This window comes from Trichechus manatus, unplaced genomic scaffold (assembly GCF_000243295.1).
Source record: "Trichechus manatus latirostris isolate Lorelei unplaced genomic scaffold, TriManLat1.0 scaffold00027, whole genome shotgun sequence".
Classification (NCBI taxonomy): Eukaryota; Metazoa; Chordata; class Mammalia; order Sirenia; family Trichechidae; genus Trichechus; species Trichechus manatus.
The window spans coordinates 23,344,020-23,367,961 of NW_004443963.1; the positions used below are offsets into that span (position 1 = coordinate 23,344,020).

Genomic DNA, 23,942 nt, shown 5'->3' on the forward strand with positions numbered 1-23,942 from the left:
CAAAAGGAGAAAAAAGTTTATTGTATTAAAGGGCACACAAAGTCAAGAACCAAAACCTTCTAGAACCTTGGTGGCCCAAATTCCTCTGAGTACCCCCATATTCACCAAGACTGTTAGGCCTCTCAAATCTCTCCAAATCTGGACAGCTATGGGGTGGTGGGCTCTGTGCCCAGTCCATGGGGATGGCGGCTCAAGAGTTACCCCCATCCTGAGTCTGTGCCCACAGATCCACAGACTTCAGTCCCTGGAATCCTTTGGCTGGGGTCACGCATTCCAGACCCCCTTGACGCAGAGCCAGATCTGGAAGCGTGTTGCAGACAGAGGAGCCCTGGTCCCAGGCTTTTGCAGGCAGAGAAGAACTTGGTGGTGTCATCTGGGCAGTGAGGGTGCCCTGACATCTAGGTATGGCAGGACCAAGATCGAGGTGTCACCAGCCGCCAGAAGGTTGTCTGTGCCAGAGGGGGGAGAGTTGTGAATGAGATCCCTCCCAGTGCCCTCTTGTACATCCAAGATATGGGAGCTCATCACCCCAATCTAGGCCCTGGTGCCTGACCATGGTTATTGAGTTGGGGAGCAGTAGGATGCTGATGTTAGGAAGTGGAGGTATAGAGGTATAGCCTCTTGGATTGGAAGCTGGGTGAGGGGCCCGGCATCATCGTGGTCTCTCACCTGGGGTGGGGGGCAGTGCCGCTGTGCATACCACTCCTGGCAGTAAAGGCTGACCTGGATGCCCTGGCCCAGAAAGAGCAGGGTCCACATTACCACGTTCCATGCTGGGCCCGTGTGCTGGTCATGCATCATAAAGTTCAGCAGCCCTGGTGCAAGGGAACAGGTGGTCACTCCAGATCCTGGCACCTGTGCCTTGTCTCCCTGGCTTCCCTCCCATCCCAGAGCACTGGGAAGAGACGAAGCAGGAAGGCCTTGTAGGGGAAGATCTTGAACCCAGCTCCAGAAACCCATGGGGGTCTCAAGTGGTTCATGTAAAATCAGGATTCTTCAGTTTACACTTCTATATCTCAAACTGTACCTGCTGATTTTCTCCCCTTTGTCTCCCTCTAGGAAACCCTGGTGGCATAGTGGTTAAGAGCTACGGCTGCTAACCAAAAGGTTGGCAGTTCGAATCCACCAGGTACTCCTTGGAAACTCTATGGGGCAGTTCTACTCTGTCCTATAGGGTTGCTATGAGTCAGAGTTGACTCAACAGCAGTGGGTTTGTCTCCCTCTATGAGTGTTCCACATAGAGGATGTAGCTACCTCCTCACAGAGTATGTAGCTCCTGCTACATACTCCACTCCAACCAGAAAACCTTCTCCCACATCCCCAGGATGCCCCCTTGCTTCCTGTCAATGCCGTCTTCCTCCCCTACTCCCAAGTCCCTCCCCGCTCCAGCTCTCATACTCAGCAGCCTCCCCTCCTGTCCTGGGTGTGTGGCCTTCCCCATCAGTCTGGGATCTCTAGGAACAGGGCCCAGGCCTCCCCCTTCTAGATGGCTCCCCCTCTAGTGCCATTCAAGGGCCAAGCTCACCTCCAAAGACAAGGAAAAGCATCAGCATGACGGGGTAGAAGAATCCGAGGACAAAGCAGAAGATGTACTCGTGGACTACCGCAGAGACCAGGAACACACTCAACATGGCTGCCCGTCGTGCCTGGCGACCAACAAGCTGGCAGAGGCGAAAGAAGAGGGAAGTGAGTCTACCTGACACCCCTCTTCAAAGAGCCCCTTCCTTAAGGAAACCAGGAAGAAGTGTGGCACAATGGAAAGAATATGGGATCTGGAGTTAGAAGGGCTGGAGTTAGTTCTTATTTAAGACATTTTATTAATCCATTGGGTCTTATTTGCAATTTTTAAATGGGGATTATTATAATACTTCTCAGGGTTACTGTGCAGTGAATGTATGTGAAAACCCTTGGTTACTGAAAATTGCTATATGCATGTTCCTTAGAAGATTAAGGAGGGGAGAAATGCCCTGAGGAAGGAGTAGAATTAAGGATAAGGAAAGAAGTTAGATAATAAGGACTTTATGCCCATTGGGTTGGGTAGAATAGGGGCAGATAGAAGTCAAGGGGCCCTTTAGTCTGGAAAAGGTAGGAGGTGCAGAGGGCTGGAAGGGTGTCCCTGAGAGGCTCCATTAACTGTGGGAGCTGAGGGTGTGTGTGAAGCCCGTACCCACAGCCCATCCTGATATACGTAGCTGTACAGCCAGTCATGGACCACCACGTTCCAAGTGCGGTAATAGTTGGAGAAGGATGTCGAGTTCCACCAGTCCTGTGGAAGGAGTGGGGGCGGGGTGGGGGGAGATGGGCATCAGGGCCTGTCTCTTCCCAGGCTTATCTTCTTGCCCCTGCTCCCCCTGCCTGCACCTTGTCGCAGTGTTCTCCCAGAAGGGCCCACTCCCAGCAGAACAGACAGCAGGCACCCTTCCAGCTCCCTCCTCAGGATCTGGGGTCCCTGTGCTCCCTTCTAGTCCCTCTCTCAGGAGAAGAAGATTACTAGTACTATCCACACAAAATCAGTTGACTCTGGCTGACTGAGAGATGTGAGGTGGTATTATTACCACACCCAAAGAGCGCATTTCTCATTGTGGAAGATTGACTGACAGCTGAGGTGATGGCCAATATAGCCACCATGTTCCCCAAATCCCTGCCCAGGCCTCCCTGCCTCCAGCACCCATCTGGCCCAGGCCCAGCCCCAGGCCCCACCCGGTAGAACATCCGGTCTCCAAATCGCAGCATCTCCGCGAAAGCGTTGAGCCAGCAGTGGAGGAAGGCAAAGAAGATGAGCAGCAGCATGAGGATGCCTGGCAGGTGGGGGCAAGGGGCTGCAGGTCATATTGACTCACTGAATCACCCAAGCAGTTCTGGTCTGGGCTCTGAGGAGCCCCCACCCAGCAACCAGGGCCCAATCTCATATTAACCATTTGTTATTCATCCACTAATTCATGCATTCATTAATTCATCCATTTGCTCATGAACATTTATTTGGTAGATGTTGCAGATACAGAGATGAATCTCAAAACTCCTGGCCATTGGGAATTCACACAGTAGTGGTGGTGGGGAGGGAGAGAGAAATGTCCAACCACACATCAAGGTCAAATGTAATGGAGCTAAGCATGGTGGCCACTGATGTACTTGGGAGTACAGAGCAAGGAATGGGTCATGGTATTTGAGGAAAGAAGGCTTCCTAGAGGAGGGGGAATTTCAGCCATGAGCCTCCAAGAAGAAACTGGATTCCATGGCTGAGAAATGGGGAAAGGGCATTCCAAGCTGAGGGACCAGTATGGACAAAGGCCTGCAGGCATGGAAGTGCATGCCTTTCAGGGAATGAGTGGCTTGTGGTAGGATGAGTTTATTAGGCTGAGAAGATAGGCTGGGCCTGCATGAAAGGAACTTTGAGTGCCAGAAGAAGGATTCAGATCTTATCTAGATGTGCCAGCAATGGAGAGTCACTGGAGTTTTTGAAGCAGATAAGGAATCATTAATTAGGAGTTTGAAAATTCATCTGGGCAGTGGGGTCAGGGAAGATGGGAGAGGAAAGATGGGGATGGCAAGGAGATAGGTTAGGAGGCTGATGTGGAGAGGAGGGGATGGTAATCTGAACTGAGACCATGGCAGGCAATGAGGGCTGATAGCTGAGGGATGAAGTGTTGAAACTGACTGAGGGGGAAGAGGGAGGGGAGTGAGAAGTTCCTTGATGAGCCTTTCTCAGTCTTGTCTTTAGTGGGCTTACCTGGCAATGTGGCATGCAGGACAGAGAGTACCAGGGTGCGGGTACTGAAGGGTTCCCGGCTCATGTTGGCAAAGACAGGAACACAGAGGCGGCAAAGGATGAAACAGGCATAGAGCACGCAGCCCAGGGCCTGGAGAGGGAGTACAGGAAGCCACAACTTTGTGAGGGGGTACTGGTGGCTGCCCCCTCACCCTATAATTAGACCTATGGCCCAGCATCTGCCTCCTTTTCCCTTAGCACTACCCTCCCTCCTCCTCCCCAGGTCTTCCCCACCTCACTCCCAGAAATGCCCCCTCAGCTGCCATGAGTCAAAGGTGGTCCACCCTTCTATTCCACCTTCTGACCTGGGCAAAGTTCTTGGCCACATAATTCCACCTGATGTGGGGTGTCCTGCAGCAGCAATGAGGATAATATGTTTCTCATCCTTTTATCTTGTCCCCTGCTCAGGCTTGGGCACAGGTTCTGGGGTCATCTCTCCACAGCTCCCTCATTGCTCAGGCCTGGGAGGATTATCTGGGAAGGTGGGGGTCTAGGACACATTGGACCTTCCATGACAGGTGACAAATGAATCTGTACCTTGGGTGTCAGCTAGAATGACCAAACATCCAGTTTGCTCTGGAATGAGAAGCTTCCCAGGACATGGGATATTCAGTGCTAAAACTGGGACAGTCTTGGGCAAACCAGGACAGTTCACCACCCCAGTGTCACCATGGGCTGAGCAAGGGGGAAGGGTAGTCTACTTGCCACTTATTTCCCATCCTTATTATGAGATGCTTCCTGAGAAGGTGCCTGGGGTGGGGGGTGGGGTGGAGTGGGGGACTAAGGACCTCAGGAACAGAAGCATAGAAGGAAAAGTTCCCTGATGGGCTGGGCATTTGGGGAAGGGGTGGAGGGTCTTACCTGGGGTAAGCCTCCCTGTAGATGAGTGTGGGGCAGAAGAGGAAGTAGAGGTAGCTGGAGAAACTGGGAGCCTGTATACCCTCTCCTGGAGAGGGGTAGTGAAAGGGGTGAATCAGTAAGGGGGAAGGGAGAGAGGGCAGAGGTAACGGGGCTGTTGGGGAAGGGCAGCGGGACCGGTAATGGAGAGCAGGCTAGGCCAGAGGTGTAGAGGGAGATGGGTGAAGGGCTTGATATACAATCTGGGTGTGGGGTGGGGGAGGAAAAACTGGGTAGGAGCTGAATCTGCTCTTTCACACCCCCTCTTTTGCTTCCATTACAGGAGCCCCATTTTCTGGTGCACGACCTGCTGTGGCTAGGGCTTCATTTGGCCCTCACAAGTTCCACGCCCAATTCTCCTTCCTTCTCTATCCTGACTCCCTAATAGAAGGTTCTCATGCCGTAAGTCTTTCCAGTATGGGTTAATGGGAAAGCACTAGAGTCCTGGGCAACATTCACAGGGTGGGGGCTGAGAATGTCTAATGACTGAGGCCTACAGAGCCCAGATGGAGGCCAGAACTGTGCCCAGTGGGCAAGATGAGCTTAGGAAGGCAGAGCTTTTATGAGGATCCTGAAACCACTGACTTCATTCAACGAGCCAAGAGGGCCAGCTGAAGGCCTTACCTCCTCTGGTATGAAGGGTTCCAGGCACAGCCTCTCTCAGGAAGGAGTAGCTTTTCATCAGGAGCCGGACCTGACATGGAGTGGAAGGAAGGCCAAATTGCTGTCTGACTTTGAGCAAATCACTTAACCTCCCCGTGCTCTCCTTTACAGGAGAGAAGCAGGCAAACTGTAAGATCTGTATGCCTAGAACTTATGATTTATATTTTTGTCGGATCGCCTTACAGCCCTACATAGACGGCTGCCGGGATGAGTGGAGGGTAAAGAGGCGGGGGTCAGAAGTACGCACCACCCATTTCGTTTGCATTTCCGTGGAGTGGGCGGGTTTCCTCAAGTCCTTCGCAAGTGACTCCGCCCCTAGTAGCTAGCCCCGCCCCTGCCAATACTGCATCAAGTGCCCTCCCTCAAATGGACTCCGCCCCCTCTTTGGGGCTCACCCTCTGCAGAAATGACCCCTCCCACTCCTCTTCTCTCACCCCTCACCTGTTCAAAGACTAGAATACAGCGCGAGGCAGGCGGGAGCTGATGCTCCACCGCCACGTGGAGGGGGAGGACGCCAAGCATCGCAATGTGGGCGGCCAGCAGCGCGCAGCCCAGGCCCGCCCCCAAGGTCCAGGCGCCCCCTTCCCGGGGCCTCGCCCACAGCCGCAGGGCCTGGTAGGGCGCCAGTAGGGTGGACAGGAACATGGGGACCCACGTCACCAGCGCCAAGGGCAGCTGTCCGAAGCTGAAGATGAGTAGGTCAAGCTCCAGCAGCAGCCTTGGAGTGGGGGAAGGTGAGACAAAGTAGACAAAAGTGTAGTCTATCCTTGCCTCTAGTCTTTTTAGTCAGAGCCCTTCAACGATAAACTGAGGTATCTTGAGGAGGCTGTGAGCTCCTCATCCCCGAAGATGTTGAAGAATGGCACTTCTGTAACCCAGGACCTCTGGTGTGGCCCGAGGAGAGTCTTTAGAGTCCTCTGTGAATTATGTGGTGTTGCGGAAGGGCTAAGTACTCTGTATACCACAGGTGTTAGGATATGAGTTATTTAGCTTTTAACTTTTGTTAGTTTTATACCTTTGGAGTATCTGTAGTTGTAGACTACAGCTAATGGAGTTCAGGTTGTCCAGTGTTTTGTTTGCTTAGGTTTAGAGTATATGGTGTGTAATGGTGAAAAATTGGAAACAGCCTAAATGTTCAGTAATGAAGGACTAGGTGAACAAAGGGGGCAGGGGTGGGTCAGTGGTAGAATTCTTGACTTCCATGTGGGAGACCCAGAATCGATTCCTGGCCAATGTACCTCATGCACAGCCAGCACCCATCTGTCAGGGGAGGTTTGTGTGTTGCTGTGATGCTGCACAGGTTCAGAAGAGTTTCCAGATTAAGACAGACTAGGAAGAAAGGCCTGACTATCTACTTCCGAAAATCAGCCAATGAAAACTCTATGGATAAAACTGTCCACTCCACAACGATCAGGGTCGCCAAGAGTCGGGGCCAGCTACATGGTAGCTAACAACAAAATAACAGATATACGAAATATGGTGCCTCTCTACTTGGCAGCCATTAAAAATAATGGAAGTAGAGTTCTATGTGCTGACACGGAAAGATCTCTAAGATATATTATTAGGGGGTAAAAACAGATTGCAAAACAAGAGGGACAGTATCGTATTTATGTAACAACCTCACAAAATACATATCTTTGGTTCTTATATACACATGAATGTGAATGCATGGAAAATGGTCCGGAGGGAAATTGTTAAAAATGTGTACCTCTGGGGAGCAGTCTGGGATTGAGGAGGGTGATCAGTAAGGACTGCCAGTTTATGTATACTTGAACTTTTTGCTATGAGATTTTATCCTTGTAATACTCATATGATTGGGCCCTGGTAGCGCAGTGGTTAAGAACTATGGCTGCTAACCAAAAGGTCGGCAGTTCGAATCCACCAGACGCTCCTTGGAAACCCTATGGGGCAGTTCTACTCTGCCCTGTAGGGTCATTATGAGTTGGAACTGACTCAGTGGCAATGGCTTTTTCAGGTTTATAAGGAGCCCTGGTGATGAAATGGTTAAAGTACTTGGCTGCTAACTGGAAGGTCAGTGGTTTGAACCAACCAGCTGCTCTGCGGGAGAAAAGACCTGGTGATCTACTCCCATAAAGATTTCATCTTAGGAAATCCTCTGGAGCAGGTGGGGGACATGCAAATATAGCCCCCCACCCGGGGTATGCATCCTATTTACTGCTCCCGTCTTAGTGAATAGGCCCTCTGAGGCTCATCCCTTGAGAAGGGGCTGCTCCGTGGGGGAATCTACCCACCAAAGCACTTGTCTGCATATCTGTCTTCCCCACAAGGCTGGGAGTGCCTCCTAGACAGGGGTGGCGTCTGCCTGGCTCATCCTTCTGGCCCTCAGGACTGGCACTTAGTAGGTGCTCAGTGGAGATTACTTGGATTGAATAGACCTGACTTGTGTAAATAGTGGTGATCAGGGCACAGCACTGAGACACACATACTGTGTGCGTATCTGCCTCAGGGCAAGGTCCCTGTTGAGAAGAATTTGAGAGGGGCAGGGTGTCCTCAGAATGGGTGGTCTTGGGAGGAGAGAGCAAGGGCCATCCAGGGTACAAAAGGAAGGACTCCAAGGTGGGTTTTAAGTGGAATATTGTTGGAAGGTCTGAGTGATGTTGACACGTGTCCAGTAATCAAAGGGGGACCTGTGCCCTCATGTGCCAGTGGCAGGTGGAGCACTGGAGACCCACGGGGTCTGATCTGTGTGTCTCTTCTGGGCTGTAGAGGAGCCTACCTGCCCTCGTCAATGAAGTCGATGGCCACGGTGCTGATGATGAAGACACACAGGCCGGCGATGAACATGTGGTAGATGGTGCGGAAATGCTGCACCTCCATCAGCTCACTGGAGGGACAAGGGCCCGAATGTCAGTGTGGGCAGGGTCTTCAAAGTTGTCTGGACTAGCTCAGGTACTGTACAAATGAGGGCATGGGGCCTAGTGATTGGAAACTTCCAGTCAAGGGCTAAGCTGTGGCTGGGGCTTCTGTCCAGAGTTCTTCCCAGCCCAGACACTTCTCTTCCTGGTGGCCTTTCTTCCACAGCCAGACTCAGGGCAAATGGGGAAACTGAGCCTTAGAGCCCCTCTCCAAATCCTCTCCCAAACCACCTAGCACCTAGGGATGAGAAATGAGGTGCCCTGGACCTACAGCTAAAGCCCTTTCTTTTCCTCTCCCCCTTGTCCTCACTCCTGACTTACTCAAGCAGGGACTTGCGGATGATGAAAACTTTCCGTTTCCCAAGGGCTGGCTCCGGGGTCCTGAATTGAGATGGTTGTTCCGGGTCAAGACCCAAAGGAAGAAGGCAGTGGGCAGAGGGCAGGGTCATGGGGAAGGTCCATACTTGGAAGTCAAAGGTAGTAATAGGGGACAGTCAGGGCCAGGGCCAGAGGGAAGGACCAGACAGAAGGTCAGGGCCAGGGCAGAGCAAGTGACCACTGCCAAAGAAAGGCCCAGAAGGTAGAGGTCAGGGTCAGGAAGATGGGGCGGGAGGGGGAGAAGAGGGAAGATCAAAGTCAGGGTCACTGCCATGGCTGACAAAGGGTGCATAAGATGGTATTTATGACTCATGATCCTTACGACAGAGGGACCTCTCCAGCCATTCCCCATCTCCCTGGCTCCTCAGACTTACTTGCTCAAGGAATTTGGGGGAATAGAGGGCAGGGGTCCACCCTGTGGCGGATAGGATTGTACAGCCTCCCACACGGCTCGATCCAGCATCTCCATCAGCTGTCCCTGAGCTTGCTCCAGCAACTGTGTCTTCATAGCCTATAGGACAAAGCCAGGGAAGGACCCACCGCCCCTCATTCAGTCAGCCATCCTCTGGTTGCCCATACATTTACTGAGCTTCTCTGGGCTGAGCACAGTACTAAGTGCTAGGGTATAAAAGTTCCTGCTCAGAGGTTCCTCAAGAATTTATCTCCTTCTGGCCTCCAGGGCAGCATCAAGGACCCACGAATGACACAGGAGCAATGCTTCCACTCTCTGGGCCTGAAATCCAACCACCTTCCCATCTCTGAGCCCTTACTTTCTTAGTCCTGACTCATAGCTTTCTCTCTCCTGACCTCTAATCCCACTTATAGGAAGATTCTCTGTTCACTGGCTGACTTTTGGTCCCTGCTCTGAGGACGTGGGTTTCAAACTCCCCCATCTTAACCTTTAACTCTCATCTGATCTTTGAACTCAGAAACAAATTTCCTTTATCGCCAAAGTGGTCCCCACCCCTGCCTCCTGCCACTGCAGGACCTGTCCATCTGATCTATGATGCCTCTCACCTCCATATGTCGAGTCCATTGTACCAAGTCTGGGGCTCCATGCGTCTCAGTGCTTCCTAGGAGGATAGGTCAAAGGGCACACTCAAAGGAGAAAAGTTAGGGTTTGGGGGCCTCATGCAGACCCAGAGGCATCTTCTGTTCAGGAAATGCAGTCTGTTTGCTCAGCAGCCCCCAAACCCAACTAGCTAATATCTAGTATCATGGGTGGGGCAATCAGAAGGGGAAGTTCTTTTTGCAGGGGGTTGAGGGGACCATTACTGAAAACAGGGCACCTAGGGAACAGGAAGCTACTCCATTCACCCTCTGGGGTTAAAGAGTCAGAAAGATAAGGCAAGGCTACAACTCTGAATATCTTTTTGCCTCCCTCTCCCACCTGGACGATTTAGGGAAGAGGCCAGGGTCTGCCTTCCCTGGTCTCCCAGAATAGCATGAAAGATTGAAGTTAGACAGTAGGAGCTTCCTCTCAATGATGCATCCTCACCTCCAACCCCACCTGAGCTTCCTGTACCCCCAGAGGGTGGCTCACCTTCTCCCAAGGGTCGGTGCTCCTGCTCTCCTCCCAGCCCTTCTCTCCTCCGCAAATGGACTCCCCGTGGCTCCATGATGTGAGTCTTGAGTGAGCAGCAGGCGGCGGTTAACCTAACCCGTGTTCCCTCCTTCTCTTCACTACCTGCGGAGCACCTTCCCCACTCAGCTCAGCTGACAGCTCCAACGACTAAAGTCCTTTTAGGGGGAGGGGGCCTCCAGAAACAGGATAGGTTATCTGATCCAGAGGGCAGTGCTCAGCTACAGGCTTTCTCCGATGACTGTTACAGGGACCGACGCATCCCCCCAACACCCTACCACCTCCCAGAGACCCAGCTCCAAGCAAGCTGTCCCTCCCACAGGAGTAGTGTCTGGGGACTTTGCCTCTCTGAGGCTTATCACCTAGCACAGCTTGCCTTCTGGCCTTCCTGAACACAGGCTGAAGGTCAGGGAGGGGTCAGGACCTCCTATAGGTACCAGTGCATTCAGCTCCCTTAGCCCACGAGATAAGGTGTGTGGAAGAAGCTTGTCGACTGGCAGGCATTAGACGTGTGTGATTAATGTTCTGATGGGCTTGGCACCTGGGACACCTATGGTGCTCTGGCCCTTCCAGGAAATATTTATTGCGTGTCAGGGCCCCTGAATGTTAACTCTTTCCTATACCCACTTGGGTTAGCATGTAGGCAGAAAGGAGACACATCAAACATTTATTCAGCACATGGGGAATGCTAGGTATTGTCATGTATGGAAAAACTAGATTCAAAGTCAAACCCTCCCTCTACCATTTACTGGCTGTGTCATTTTGGGAAGTGGCCCAAACTTTTTGAGCCACAGTTTCCTCCTCTGAAAAATGGGTGCAAGAATTCCTACGTCGAAAGGTTATTGTGAGCACAAAATGAGGTAGTCCAGGTAAAAGCACATGGTCCAGGGCCTGGCCCCATGGGAGAAGTTCAAGAAATAATAATTTCCTTCCCCTTTTAGTAGAAAATAGCAGAAGAGTAAGGGATTTGAGAGTTCTTCTTTGCTGGGTTTGTGCTGGAGATTAACTATTAATCCTTCCCCTCTGTCTGTGTTCAAAGATCAGTGTTAGAGACCAGGTCACAACATTGGGCCGAGGCCATGACCTCAGGGTCTCCCCTCCCACCACCTCCTGCCCCCCACTCCCTGGTGGTGGATGAGTGAGGCCTCATGGCTTGAAGCCTCTGCCAGTGGCTATCTCCTGTGTTCAAGCTCAGCAGGAGGGACTGAAGGTGGTCTACAGGAAAGGATGGCTGCTGTGGGGGTGGGGGGGCTGGAATACGGGTAGAGAGAAGGCCAGGGGCTCCAGAAATACAAGAGGTGGACGCAGAGACATAGGCCAGAGACTCCCCACACAGCTTTATTAACACCCAAGCCAACACTAACGATCCTTCCACTAGCGGGCTGTGTGAGGTCCTGGGGGTGACAGGGACAATGGGACAGGGCCTAAGGTGAAGTGTGGGGCTTAGGGCCCCTGAGTTACTCATCACTCAATAAATAACCCAAGATGACACCTCCATGCTTCTGTCAGTGGCCCTGCCGCCCTCCACCCTGCCTCAGCCGCTGCTCCCAGTGGGACAGGGGGAGCTTCCCTTGCTGCCCTGTGGCCCTGGCAGGGGCTGGCCCATCCGATCCACACACCAGCAGGGACCTCTGCGCTGGCCCTGGGAGGAGCGGCACTGGGGAGAGAAACACACAGATCAGGCGAGGCCTGAGACTTCCAGCAGAAGAGATAAAGGGGGAGCCCTGATTTGGGCAGAAGCTGTGGACCCTTGAGTCTGAGTATGAGAAACATCTGAGAGTTCCCTCAGGACAGTGAAGCCCCCTGGGTTCTCATCCCTTGGTTCCCCCTCTTCTCCACTTGCTAAATTATACCCATTCTTCTAGGCCAGAACAGTAGTTCTCAAAGTGTGGTCCCCAAACCAACAGCCTCAGCATCCTCAGGGAACTTGCTAGAAATGCAGATTTTCAGGCTCCGCTCAGACCGTTTCGGATTCTAAGAAACTCTGCAGTGGAGCCCGGCAATCTGTGTGTTAACAAGCTCTCCAAGTGATTCTGATGTGCTTCAAGTTGGAAAGTCAGTGAGTTAGGCCAGTCCTTCCGCAGTTTAACTCTGCTACTGCAGTGTATGGTTGGTTATTCTTTATGTTTGTGTGGGTCTTAAAGTTGTAAGATCCTTAAAGGCAGGGGCAGTGTCTTATTTAGGCAACTTTGTAACCGTGTCCCCTCTGTCCCCCCTTCTCTGGCAGAAGCCTTGCACTGGTGGAGCAAGGGCAGCAGAGGAGTGGCCTCACCTGCCGCTTCCGGTAGAAGCCTCGATGGTCACAATTAGGCACATAGAGGGTCTGAGCCCCGCGGAAGACCTCGGTCTGGAGTTGCTGCAGCACTGAGTCCAGATGTCTGCGACATGGGCCCTGGGAAAGGGAGGGCGGACAGCTTAGACCCACCCCAGCTTAGCACCACTGCACAGCTCACTGGCCCCACCAGCCAGACTGCCAGGATAGACAGCTGTGCTTCTGGGCAAGGTGCACCAGCACTGCCTCTGCCGAAGGGAGCGGTCTGGCTCAGATGGAGTCCTCAGGGCCCCCCACCCCTCCTGCTCCCTGCCTGCCTCCAACGCACCATCTCTGTGTCTTGGACACCCCCAGGGTTGGGCCGAGCTGGAGTGGTAGAGGTCCCCAGATTCCTCTCTTGGTCTCTGCGATTCACGTCCTGTGGGCGGGTGGCCCCTGCTTGGGGTTTGCTGTCGTTAGGATTCTCCCCTACAGCCACATGAGGAATGGGGAAAGAAGAGGCTAGAATGAGGCCAGATGCCAAGACCAGACCCAAGTGGAGAAGAGCCTTACCCACCCCTGCCCATTGAAGTGGGATAAAGAGAGGGCCTTGTGGAGTAGTAGAAAGTGAGGGGTTAGCACTTGGCTCCACCGCTAGCTTACCCTGGCCTCAGTTTCATCTTTTGACAAATGGTGATGTTACATTTCTTGAAAATATCCAAAGAACAGTTTTAAGGTGTATAAGGAAGACGCATTTTGGAAAGCAAAAATTGAAAAACAAATACAAAGTATTTTGGAAAGCAAAAACTGAAGAAACAATACCAAATATCACTTATTGGGAGGCCTTGGGTTTCTGGTGAGAAGACTTGGCTGTTCCAACAGGAACCAGCAGGGGGTGCGCCAAGCCAGGGAGATGGGGCAGAAGAGCAACAGATGTGGGAGGGGGTCAGCAGGGACCCAAGTGGAATGTGTGTCCCCATTGTGACCTCGTTATGACTCAGCTCACTCCTCCCAAGCCTGAGATGTGGTTAGTTTTGGGGCATTGCAGTGGGGCCTCTCCCTTCAGGTCTGCTGTGGCTGAGCCCAGCTCAAGCCCAGTGGTCTCAGGAGCATGTGGGATTCAGCCCTTAACCAGAGTGGGCTGAAGGGCAGGTTACAAAGATGCAAGGAGTGAGGGGCTTCCAACCTGCAGGCTGTTCCTGGCTCTGGAGAAAGTTTCAGACATGGGGTCTGGGGGGCCTCAGACAGCTCAGGGCTGGGAGTGGGGTGAGGAAGTAACTGTGGGCTAGGAAAGGCAGTGAGGGGAGCATGTACTGCTTGGAATTTGCTCCAGCTGTAAAATTAGATCCTTATGACCCCTGGAGAGATCTGTCCTTCTCCATGCCCAAAGACAGGCTCTGCTCAGGTCCCTAGCCCTCAAAGCTAGACAATTGCTCCCATCTGCTACAGGCAACCCAAGAGCCATTTCTTCTGCAATCCTGGCACCCCACACTCCTCAGACCTTGCCCCTCTTTCCCTCCATTCAGCACCCAACCATGCCTCCCAACTGCCACCTCTGTCCTACCCAGACCATGCTTTCTAGAAGGACCCCCAGCAGCCTATACCCAGGCATTTGGGACTGAAAGAAATTCAAAGTGAATTTCCCATCCCTTCCATTGAAAAGCCAGGAGCTCAGATGCCTTTGGGGTAAGTGCAGTTTGCATTCCTGCCCTCCCCATCTCCCTGCTGCCCCCCATCGTTTGGATGCTTACTCACTTCTGTCCCACCTACCCAGTGACTCAGCCTTCTATACTCCTCGCTGGGCTAGGGTGGGATGGATGTGTGGGTGGAGTAGAGGGTTCTGAGCAGGTTAAATTCATAACCCTGACTAGGCAAACACCCTCTTTCCCCACCTCTAGCCCCCTCCACCAGTGCTTCCAGGCCCTGCCCTCTGACTCTAGTCCAGTCTGGAACAGCTCTGGACTTGGAGCATCTTCTGTTCTAGACCAGGTATTGAGAGGAGAAAACATTTCCCAAGTGTGCTGGATTTGGGTTCTGGGGCCCCCTTCCTTCCTTTTCCAAGTAGAAGATGGGAACAACATCTGGGTCATTTCTCCAACTTGGGGTTCTAGAGCTGAAGGAGCTGGGCCTGCTAGGGCATCTGGGCTTGTCCTGAAACCCTTCATCCCATCTGGCCTTTACAGAGGGGGCAAAAAAGAACCGGAGCACTCAGACGCTCAGACATCTTCCTGCTTTATCCCCAGCTCCCGTGGCTGTACACCAGCCTCCTAGCTGCTCTCTGCACTTGGCCCCCTTGCCCCCGCAAAGGCTCTCACACCCCAGGGTCGGCCAGGACCCAGAGGTCTGCAGCGCTGCCCGCCCCATCTCTCTCCAGTACCCGGCCGGTAGAGATGCAGGTCTCACGTGGGCGGGGCAGGGCGCGGACTCACCCGAGGGCGCGCGGGCCCGGCGGCAGCGGCCCCGGCCCAGCAGCAGCGCCCGCAAAGGCGCCTCGTCTTCCTCGGGCGGCTGGCATTGCAGTCCTGGGGCGCAGTTAGGAGTGTAGACGCCGCAGTGCTCCCCCTCCCTCCGGAGGCAGCCCCCAGCTTCCGCACAGTCATCTGCTGGCAGCCCCCCATCCTCCTCCACGCAGTCCCCTGGACAGCCCGCCTGCGCCCCCGGCCCGCAGCCTGGGCACCGTGCCAAGGCGCCTCCTGGGCAGGCAGCGAGCAGCAGAGTTAGCAGTAGCAGTGGCGGCAGCAGCCTATGGGGGGTCATGGCCAGGGTTTTTGCCCAGTCCACTCCTCCCAGAGCAGGCGAAGCGCAGCTGCTGCCCGCTGCCGCCCCTCCGCCTTAAGTAGCAGACGGTCAGGGGCCGGGCCCTTTAAGAGCCAGGTGAAGGGGGAGGGGGGAGGCAGGGGCATTCCCTAAACTGGGTGGGACTGGAGAGGCCCCCCCTCCACCTGGGTCCTCCCAACTGTTTTCTCCCCTTTTCCCTTCCCAGTTGCTGTTTACTTCCCAAATGGCTCTGATTTTTGTTGCTTTGTTTCTGGGAATCTCTCCCGGAATTTGGGAGCTGGACAGCTGACTGGAGAGACTAGGGGGTGGGGAGGGGTGTAGGAAGGGGAGGCCGGGAGTTGGATGAAGAGGAAAATCTGGAATCCAGTTAGCGTAAGTGAAGGAAGGTGAAAGGGTAGCAGCGCTCCAGTGGGGAGGGAGCAGATGGGGGCTAAAAGTGAGTTGAGAAAGGATGGGGTGTGGGAATCATGAGAAAGAGTGGGCCAATAGGAAGGCAGAGAGAAAAGACTGGATGACAGATAATGGGGCTGGGGGTCTTGGGAGAACCTACTGCTGATGGGAGAAAGTAGACCAAGGAGAAGAGGGGCAAAATTGAGGAAGGGGCAAGAGAAAGGATCCCTGAGAAGGGAGTATGGGGAAAACGGTATGAGGGGAGCTAGCCTGGGGTAAGATGATAAAAGGGGAAGGGGGAGCAAGGGGTGAAAGGGGAAGAGGTTGGGGAGGAATACACCTTGGATGAACTGTAGGAAACCCTGGCATTGTGAGTTTGCAAGGACTGGAGAGGGGGTGACCACGCAAGGTGAGAACTGGCTGAGCACCAGGGAGCTAAGGAAAGCGGGGAGTTGACCAGCTGAAATTATGCAGGAGGCGCAAAAGTTTAAAGTTAGAGGAGCCCATACTTGGGGTGCTCTTGGCAACAGTGGCCTGAGAGCAGACCTCACACGGTCCTTCATCCAGGTCAGCCCTCCCCTCCATTCCTCTCCTCCTCCACATCTGTCTCCCTTCTCCAATATCAGATATTGGGTTTTCTGGACTCCTCAGGCTGTGCTGCCCTAGAAATAACTGCTTTCCTCCTCCAGCCCCAGGGGCAGGGGCAGGAGGCTGTTGCAGGGAAGCATCCTCCAGAAGGGGAGCAGGTCCGGGCGTTTCTGCCTGCCTTGGCTCCACTGGTCCACCTCCCCCGCTCCCGACGGGCCTTTTCCCAGGCAGTGCCCCGCCCATCCTCAGCACTCCTAGCCGAGCCTCCACAGCAGAGGGACCGTTTCCTTCAGCAACCCACACCCTCCCAGCTCTGGGTTATGCAACGGCCATCTCATTCTTTCCTAAAACAAGGGCTCTGGGCAGTGACTAAGTTTAAATTCTGGGCCCCTAAGCAAGAATGTCAGCAAGGGCTCCCTGAATTTTTAGATAAATACAAAATAAAAAGAACCTCACTTCCAGCATTGCCGCTCCTCCCGGGTGGGGGGCTATCCTGGGACCCTAGGACCAGCGTTTGGGGAACAGTGTCTTCCCATAGCCCTGAAATACTGCTGCAGATTGGACCAGGCAGGAGGAGGCAAGGGCTGTGGGAGTGGTGAGGGGAGCTCTCCTCTGCCAAGTCTCTGCAATCTCCCGCCCCAAGCTTTGACTCCATGGTGAGAAGTCCAGTTCCTGTCCCCAAGCTCTTAACACTGTTTATTTTGCCCCGAGCATGGTTCTGGCTAGGCCTTTTCTCCGGGCTCCAGCTTGTTGCTCCAATGAGACGGAAAGGCCTGTGGGAAGTTGAGATAGGGGAAGAGATATGAGTTCCCTGCAGGATGCCAGTATGGCTTTTTAAATTTCTTTGTGCGCTTCCTTTGTAGGTTACATTGCAGACAAAGCTTAGTACTCTGCTCACTGCTAACATCCACCACTGCCTCCTCTCCCCCTATCCGCACATCACCGGAAATCATACAGATTCCCCCTGCTCACTGCTCCCACCTGCCCAGTCCAGGGAGCCCTGCAGGCTAAGCTGGGCTGCACAGTCCAGTACCACCCACCACCCCAGCACTGCACTTCCCTTTTTCCCACCCCTCTAGCATAGATGTCCAGAGTTGGGTGTCCATCAGTGCTGGGGGCTGACCAGTCTCCTTCTTACAGACTGAGAATCTTGAACTCTGTTTTTCCTCCCTTTGGGATGCCCTCTGTGTCAGCATCCAGGCAGGGACCTGAAGCTCATAGTGGGTGCTCAGGACAGAGTGCGGGCCATGGTGTATGCACCTCTGGGACTCTGTCTGGCCTCTTCATGAGAGCAGAGTTGGCTGAGAAGCTTCTGCCAGGGCTGAGAAAAGGTGCTAAGCAGCTGGGTCTGTTACTTATGCTTTTCCATAAATAACCTTTGCCAGGACTTCCTCTTCCTCTTGCAAGTTACACTCTGTTTTCCTGATCCCTTGTGCTCTCCATCTCTCACTCCCAGCCCATCCCTCCAAATCCATGGCACTCGGAGGTGCTGACTTGCTTTTGAGAACCAGCAGTGGAGGAGAGGACCTTGCCCGGGTCCTTTTGAGCTCTGAGTCTGAGGAAAGACAAATTGGTAGCACAGTCCACAGACAGAAAGAACGAGAGCGGAGGATCAATGACCACATCATAATGCATTCTAAGTCCGCTGTGGACTCTATGGGAACTGTTGTGATAATCTCAGCTGGTCTCCAGGCTCTGGTTTTTGCAATCTGATAATAATAATAGCTTACATTATTGAATACTTTCTATATGTCAAGAACTGTGCTAAGTACTTTACATTTAATTTTCACTATCAGTTTGCAAAGGAGCCCAGGTGGCACAGTGGTTAAGAGCTTGGCTGCTCACTGAAAGGTTGGCAGTTTGAACCCACCAGCTGCTCCGCAAAGCTGCTCTGCTTCCTTAAAGATCAAAACCTTGGACAAGGTCATGGAAGCTCCATAGACATCCAAACTCCCTGAGGGACCAAATTACTGGGCTGAGGGCTGTGGGAGCCATGGTCTCAGGGAACATCTAGCTCAACTGCCACGACATAGTTTATAAAGAAAATGCTCTACATTCTACTTTGGTGAGTAGTGTCTGGGGTCTTAAAAGCATGTGAGCAGCCATCTAAGATACTCAACCTGTCTCACCCCATCTGGAGCAAGGGAGAATGAAGAAAACCAAAGATACAAGGCAAAGATTAGTCCAAAGGACTAATGGACCACAACTACCACAGCCTCCACCAGACTGAGTCCAGCACAACTAGATGGTGCCTGGCTACCACCACCGACTGCTCCGACAGGGATCACAATAGAGGGTCCCGGACAGAGCTGGAGAAAAATGTAGAACAAAATTCTAACTCACGAAAAAAATGACCAGACTTACTGGTCTGACAGAGACTGGAGAAACCCTGAGAGTATGGCCCCCAGACACCCTTATAGCTCAGTAATGAAGTCATACCTGAGGTTCACCCTTCAGCCAAAGATTAGACAGGTCCATAAAGCAAAATAAGACTAAATGGGCACACCAGGGGCAAGGACAAGAAGGCAGGAGAGGACAGGAAAGCTGGTAATGGGGAACCCAATGTTGAGAAGCGGAAAGTGTTGACATGTTGTGGGACTGGCAACCAATGTCACAAAACAATATGTGTATTAATTGTTTAATGAGATACTGGTTTGCTCTGTAAACTTCCATCTAAAGTACAATAAAAAGATTACAGCCTTGGAAACCAATGGGGCAGTTCTACTCTGTTCTATAGGATCGCTATGAGTCAGAACTGACCAGATGGCAGTGGGTTTTTTGGGTTATCAGTTTACAATGTGGGTGCTATTATTGTTCCCATTTTTATATATCAGAGGTCTGAGGTTTCAAAAGAGATCATATAGCTAGTAAGTGGTGGAGCAGGGATTTGAACCTAGGTCTAACTTGAGCCCTCTGTGTCCCCCTCTCTGGCCTCTCTGTCATCTTGTCTACTTCACAACCTCCTAATCTGGAAATGTTGCTGGAGGTCTCTGTTTAAAAGCATCTGCTTGAATATCTAGACAAAACCATCTCCAAAAGGCTTGTGTCTGCCTCTTCCTGGGCTGTGGATTGTCACTCTCAAGGGATTTTAAACGTGGTCACTTGGACTTGGAAAAGGATCATTCCACAGGGCACCTATGGTTAAATTCTGAGCCCTTAAAGTATTTTCATGGCCAAAATGGCTATCGGAATATCGGGCATCAGAAAGACGAATATGGGAAATAAACAAGAAGACCTTTCTTAAGGTCCTAGTGGAGACTGCCATTATGTCAAATTCAACACAACTAAAGCAATGGCATCACTGGGGGGTGAGGGGGAGAGGGAGGGGTGTGTGGACCGCACTGGGTGACACTGTCAGATGAGTGACACTAAGAGGACTGGCTATAAAAATATCCCTGTAGTTAGCTATAACAACAAAAACATTTTTAATAAGGCCAGCTTACATGTATCAATATACCTACAAGGCTAAAACTCTATGCTAATTTACTCTTTGAATCTTCTAATGCACTCCAGGTAGAGCTATCGTTATTACCCAATTACAACGACGCTTTGAACCATGTGGTTTCGTCTGCATGCGCTACAAGCAGGTGCTGTTGTTTTTGTTGCTGCCGGTGTTTTTATAGTGGCTAATTTTGTTAAATTTTCTGGTATTTTAGCTACAATACTGTGGTAATTAGTATTTGTGAACCTATATCAATAAACTTCTTTTGAGAATGAAGTAGTAATTAAAGGAAAAGAAGGAGTGATATATGGAAATTACAATTTATGATTAATGCTAGTACAAAAAACATTAACAAGGATTCTGTATGGTTTGGTACGGGAGGAGGTCCATGGGGGGTGGTGACACCATGAGTTACCACACTGGGTGACACCAACCCTAGTAATGCCACTGATCTAAAGCCATACTCATCATTTTACCCACAAAACATTCCTCAGCTTTCCTGTTTTGGCCAGTGGTCTCATCAGTCTCTCAGTCATCCTCAACTCCTTTCCTCACAAAATCACCTGTTACTGTTGGCCAGTCTCTCTTAGTGGTTCCCATTTGGCCTTTCAGTTTTTCATTTCTAAATCCATGCTGATGGACCCAGTTCTCACTGTATTTCATCTGGACCATAATGATAGTTTCGTATGTACTGCCCAGTTATCAGACACTACTCCGTACTCAAGGAGCCCGGGTGGTGCAGTGGTTAAGCATTTGGCTGCTAACTGAAGGGTCGGCAGTTTGAATCCACCAGCTGCTCCAAGGGAGAAAGATGTGGCAGTCTGTTTCCACAAAGATTTACAGCCTTGGAAACTCTATGGGGCAGTTCTACTCAGAAACTACTTAACAGCAACAGGTTTGGTTTTGGTTTTTACTCTGTACTCAGACTATTCTTTCTGAAATGAAAATAAAGTGTATAACTCTCCTGCTCATAAACGTTCAATGACTCCCTATTACCTCTAGTATCAAGTCCAAATCCTTAGCCTTAAATCGACTAGTTTTATAACTTCTATTATTACCTTATAAAAACCACCCCCATCAGATATGCTCTTTGAATTCACACCTCTGAACTTCTACTCGTAACCACACCCTCAGTCTTCACCTTCTTCTCCAACCATTTATTCTCTAATTTTTATTCAAAACACCAACCTGTGAGTAAAGCTGAATAAGACTGTTTATCCTGATCTCAAGGAGCTCACAGTCTATGGAAAAAACAGACATGTATATAGACAGTGACATTATATAAGGATAAGAGAGATAAAGAGCCAAAGGAACACAGAGGAAGGAGAACGTAAGTTTGCCTGGAAGAATCAGAGACAGCTTCACAGAGGTGATGCTTTGGTTGATTCTTGGAGGAGTAGGAGTTTGTGAGGGAGGGCAATGAGGGGAAGAGTGCCAGGTAATGTCTCTAACAATCACGTAATACTGTTCATCGTACGTCCTCTCTCAGCATCTCATGTATTTGTCTTGTCCTTCTAGCAGCTTTTCATATACTGTGTCTTATCTACTTTTAACTGGTTTATGAACGTCTGTAGGACAGGGGCCATGTCTTCTATTTCCCCTTTGCAAAATGAGGGTAGCAGTACCTGCTCTGCAGGATTTTTATGAGTGTTAGGGATAATTCATGTGACGTACATGGTAGGCACTCAATAAATTTTTCTGTAACGAATGAAGTGCCTAGCCAAGTTTCTGGGCCACACTGAGGTGCTAATATCATTGTCATTATCTTCTATCTCAATATTTGTCGAATGAATTATCCTACTCTGGTTCAAGGCTGTTGTATCCACAGTAGAAACTCTGTATTTGGAAGGCCCCATGGTACTGCAGAAGATCCAGAGAAAGTCAGTGTTTCAATGGGGTGGGGATACCAGCCTGTGAGAGCTAACCAAACAGATGAGCATGCTCTAATCTGACGGGCAGGCAGAAATACTCAAATTCAGCTCAAATTCACTGAATGCTTATTTATTTTTTGCATAATTCTCACAATGTTCCTTTATAATCCCTAGTTTACAGATAAGAAGACATTCAGAGAGATTAAATACCTTGCCAAAGGCCACAGAGCTAGATGGTGAGATCCACTGAATTCCAAGCTCAACGCTCTTTTTACTGTAACACAGAAACTTTCATGGTGTAGAAAAACATTAAGCGTTTAGATAAGTTAAATACAGACTTGTTTACTAAATTCCCTAGCTGTTCAAATCAGCTGTAATTTCTAGAGCTAGAGCGAAGTTGTTTCAAGGCAAGTAAAAGGAAGTGTTGCCTTATGTTGGGGGCAGGGTAAGGAACAAACACAAGAAATGTATTATTATTATAAATCGTACAAAATGTAAAAGGGAAGAAGTTACAAAAGAGTTAATAAAATTACAGATAAAAGATCCCTTGCAAGTCATGGAAACCCTAGACTTTCATTTCTTCCTCTTCCTGAGCTATGAAAACACCCTAAGCCTTAAGTCTGATCTCTTTCCAAAGGCAACCTGGGGCTGGGTTCCTATGCTTTTGGGCAGGCCAGCTGTGCCCTCCCATAGCCTATCTCTGACATAGCTTTTAAGGAAAGTATCCTGGTCTGTGGACAAAACATCAGTTGATACAGTAAATATTACTTTTTCTCCATAAGTTATGGCCTGAAAGCCTAGAATTTAATGTTAAACAATCAGAATAAGTTTGGGAGAGAGCAATGAAATTTAACACATCAAAATCAAATATATGTAAAATCAATATACAAAAATCAATGGTATTTTTATACACTAGCAACAAACAATTGGAAATTGAAATTAAAAAATAATGTTTACAATAGCATTAAAATATGCATTTCTTAGGGATAAATCTGACAAAAGGCCTGCACACTGAAAACTACAAAATGTTGCTGAGAAATTAAAGAAGACCATAATAAGTGGAGAGATATACCATGTTAATGGATCAGAAGACTCCATTTTTTTAAAAAATTGTGCTTTAGGTGAAAGTTTACAGCTCAAGTTAATTTCTCATTCAAAAATTTATACATGTATTGTTTTGTGACATTAGTTGCAATGACCACAATGTGACAGCACACTCCCCCTTTCCACCCCAGGTTCCCTGTGTTCATTCAACCAGTTCCTGTCCCTTCCTACCTTCTCATCCTGTTTTTGGTCTCATGTATCTGATTGAACTAAGAAGCACGTTCCAAGCATTATTTTTTGTTTTATATTTCTGTCTAATCTTTGTCTGAAGAGTGGGCTTCAGGGATGGTTTCAGTTCTGGGTTAACAGTGCATCCGGGGCCATAGTTTTGGGGGTTCCTCCAGTGTCTGTCAGATGCTTTTTACATGAATTTCAGTTCTGTTCTACATTTTTCTCTTGCTCTGTCCAGAACTCTCTGTTGTGTTCCCTGTCAGGGTGGTCATTGGTGGTAGCTGGGCACCATCTAGTTCTTTCAGTCTCAGGCTGGTGGAGTCACTGGTTCATTTGGTCTTTAAGTCCTTTGGGCTAGTATTTTCCTTGTGTCTTTGGTTTTCTCCATTCTTCTTTGCTCCGAGTGGGATGGGACCAATTAATGTATCTTAGATGGCTGCTTGCAAGCTTTTAAGATCCCAGATACCACTCACCAAAGTGGGATATGGAATATTTTCCTTATAAATTATGTTATGCCAATTGACCTAGGACTCCATATTGTTAACATGTCAATTCTCCCTTAAAATAATCAATAGATTCAATGTAATCCCGATTAAAATCCCAGCAGGCTTTTTTTGTAGAAATTGTCAAATTAATTTTCTCATATGGAAATGCAAAAGACCTGGAATAGCCCAAACCAACTTTAAAAAAGAATAAAGTTTGAGGATTTACACTACCTGATTTCAAAACTTATTATAAAGCTACAGTAATCAAACTATTGTAATCAAAACATAAAGATAGATATATGACAATCAAGGAGCCCTGAACATCAAAGGCAAAGTGGAGGAACCTGACTGAGTGGCAGGGGGAGGGAGAGATGGTTCAGAAGCAGCAAGGAGTTGCCAGACCTGATCTGGTGAGAGCATGAGCCCTTCAGGCCTGTTCAGCTACTGGGTGATCAGTGAGGCAGGCAAGCAGCTGTGCTCAGGAGGCATATTCTGCACCAGGAGAGACCCAGCGGCAGACAGTCTACTTGGCCACCCAGAACCAGTGAAAAGCAGCCGTTGGTTGGCAAAAGATAAGTACTTGCGTCTGGCCTGCCGCACGGATCAAAAACACCTCCTTTAGGCTCTGGGGACCATGGTCTCGGGGAACATCTAGCTCAATTGGCATGACACAGCTTATAAAGACAATGCTCTACATTCT

At 50.3% G+C, this 23,942-nt stretch overlaps 2 protein-coding genes across 2 annotated transcripts; both read right to left on the reverse strand.

Moving 5' to 3' along the window:
- Positions 1–398: 398 nt before the first annotated feature.
- Positions 399–10,199, reverse strand: SOAT2 (sterol O-acyltransferase 2). Its single transcript, XM_004373992.1, has 15 exons — positions 10,124–10,199; positions 9,598–9,653; positions 8,955–9,091; positions 8,524–8,583; positions 8,064–8,171; positions 5,768–6,044; positions 5,288–5,357; positions 4,628–4,712; positions 4,072–4,117; positions 3,728–3,857; positions 2,701–2,798; positions 2,168–2,266; positions 1,526–1,661; positions 670–815; positions 399–449 (listed from the first exon to the last, which is right to left on the reverse strand). Exons 1-15 carry the CDS (start codon positions 10,197–10,199, stop codon positions 399–401), a joined length of 1,575 nt encoding a protein of 524 aa, XP_004374049.1.
- A 1,497-nt stretch (positions 10,200–11,696) lies between these two features.
- Positions 11,697–15,170, reverse strand: IGFBP6 (insulin like growth factor binding protein 6). Its single transcript, XM_004373993.1, has 4 exons — positions 14,843–15,170; positions 12,763–12,902; positions 12,435–12,554; positions 11,697–11,819 (listed from the first exon to the last, which is right to left on the reverse strand). Exons 1-4 carry the CDS (start codon positions 15,168–15,170, stop codon positions 11,697–11,699), a joined length of 711 nt encoding a protein of 236 aa, XP_004374050.1.
- Positions 15,171–23,942: the final 8,772 nt, after the last annotated feature.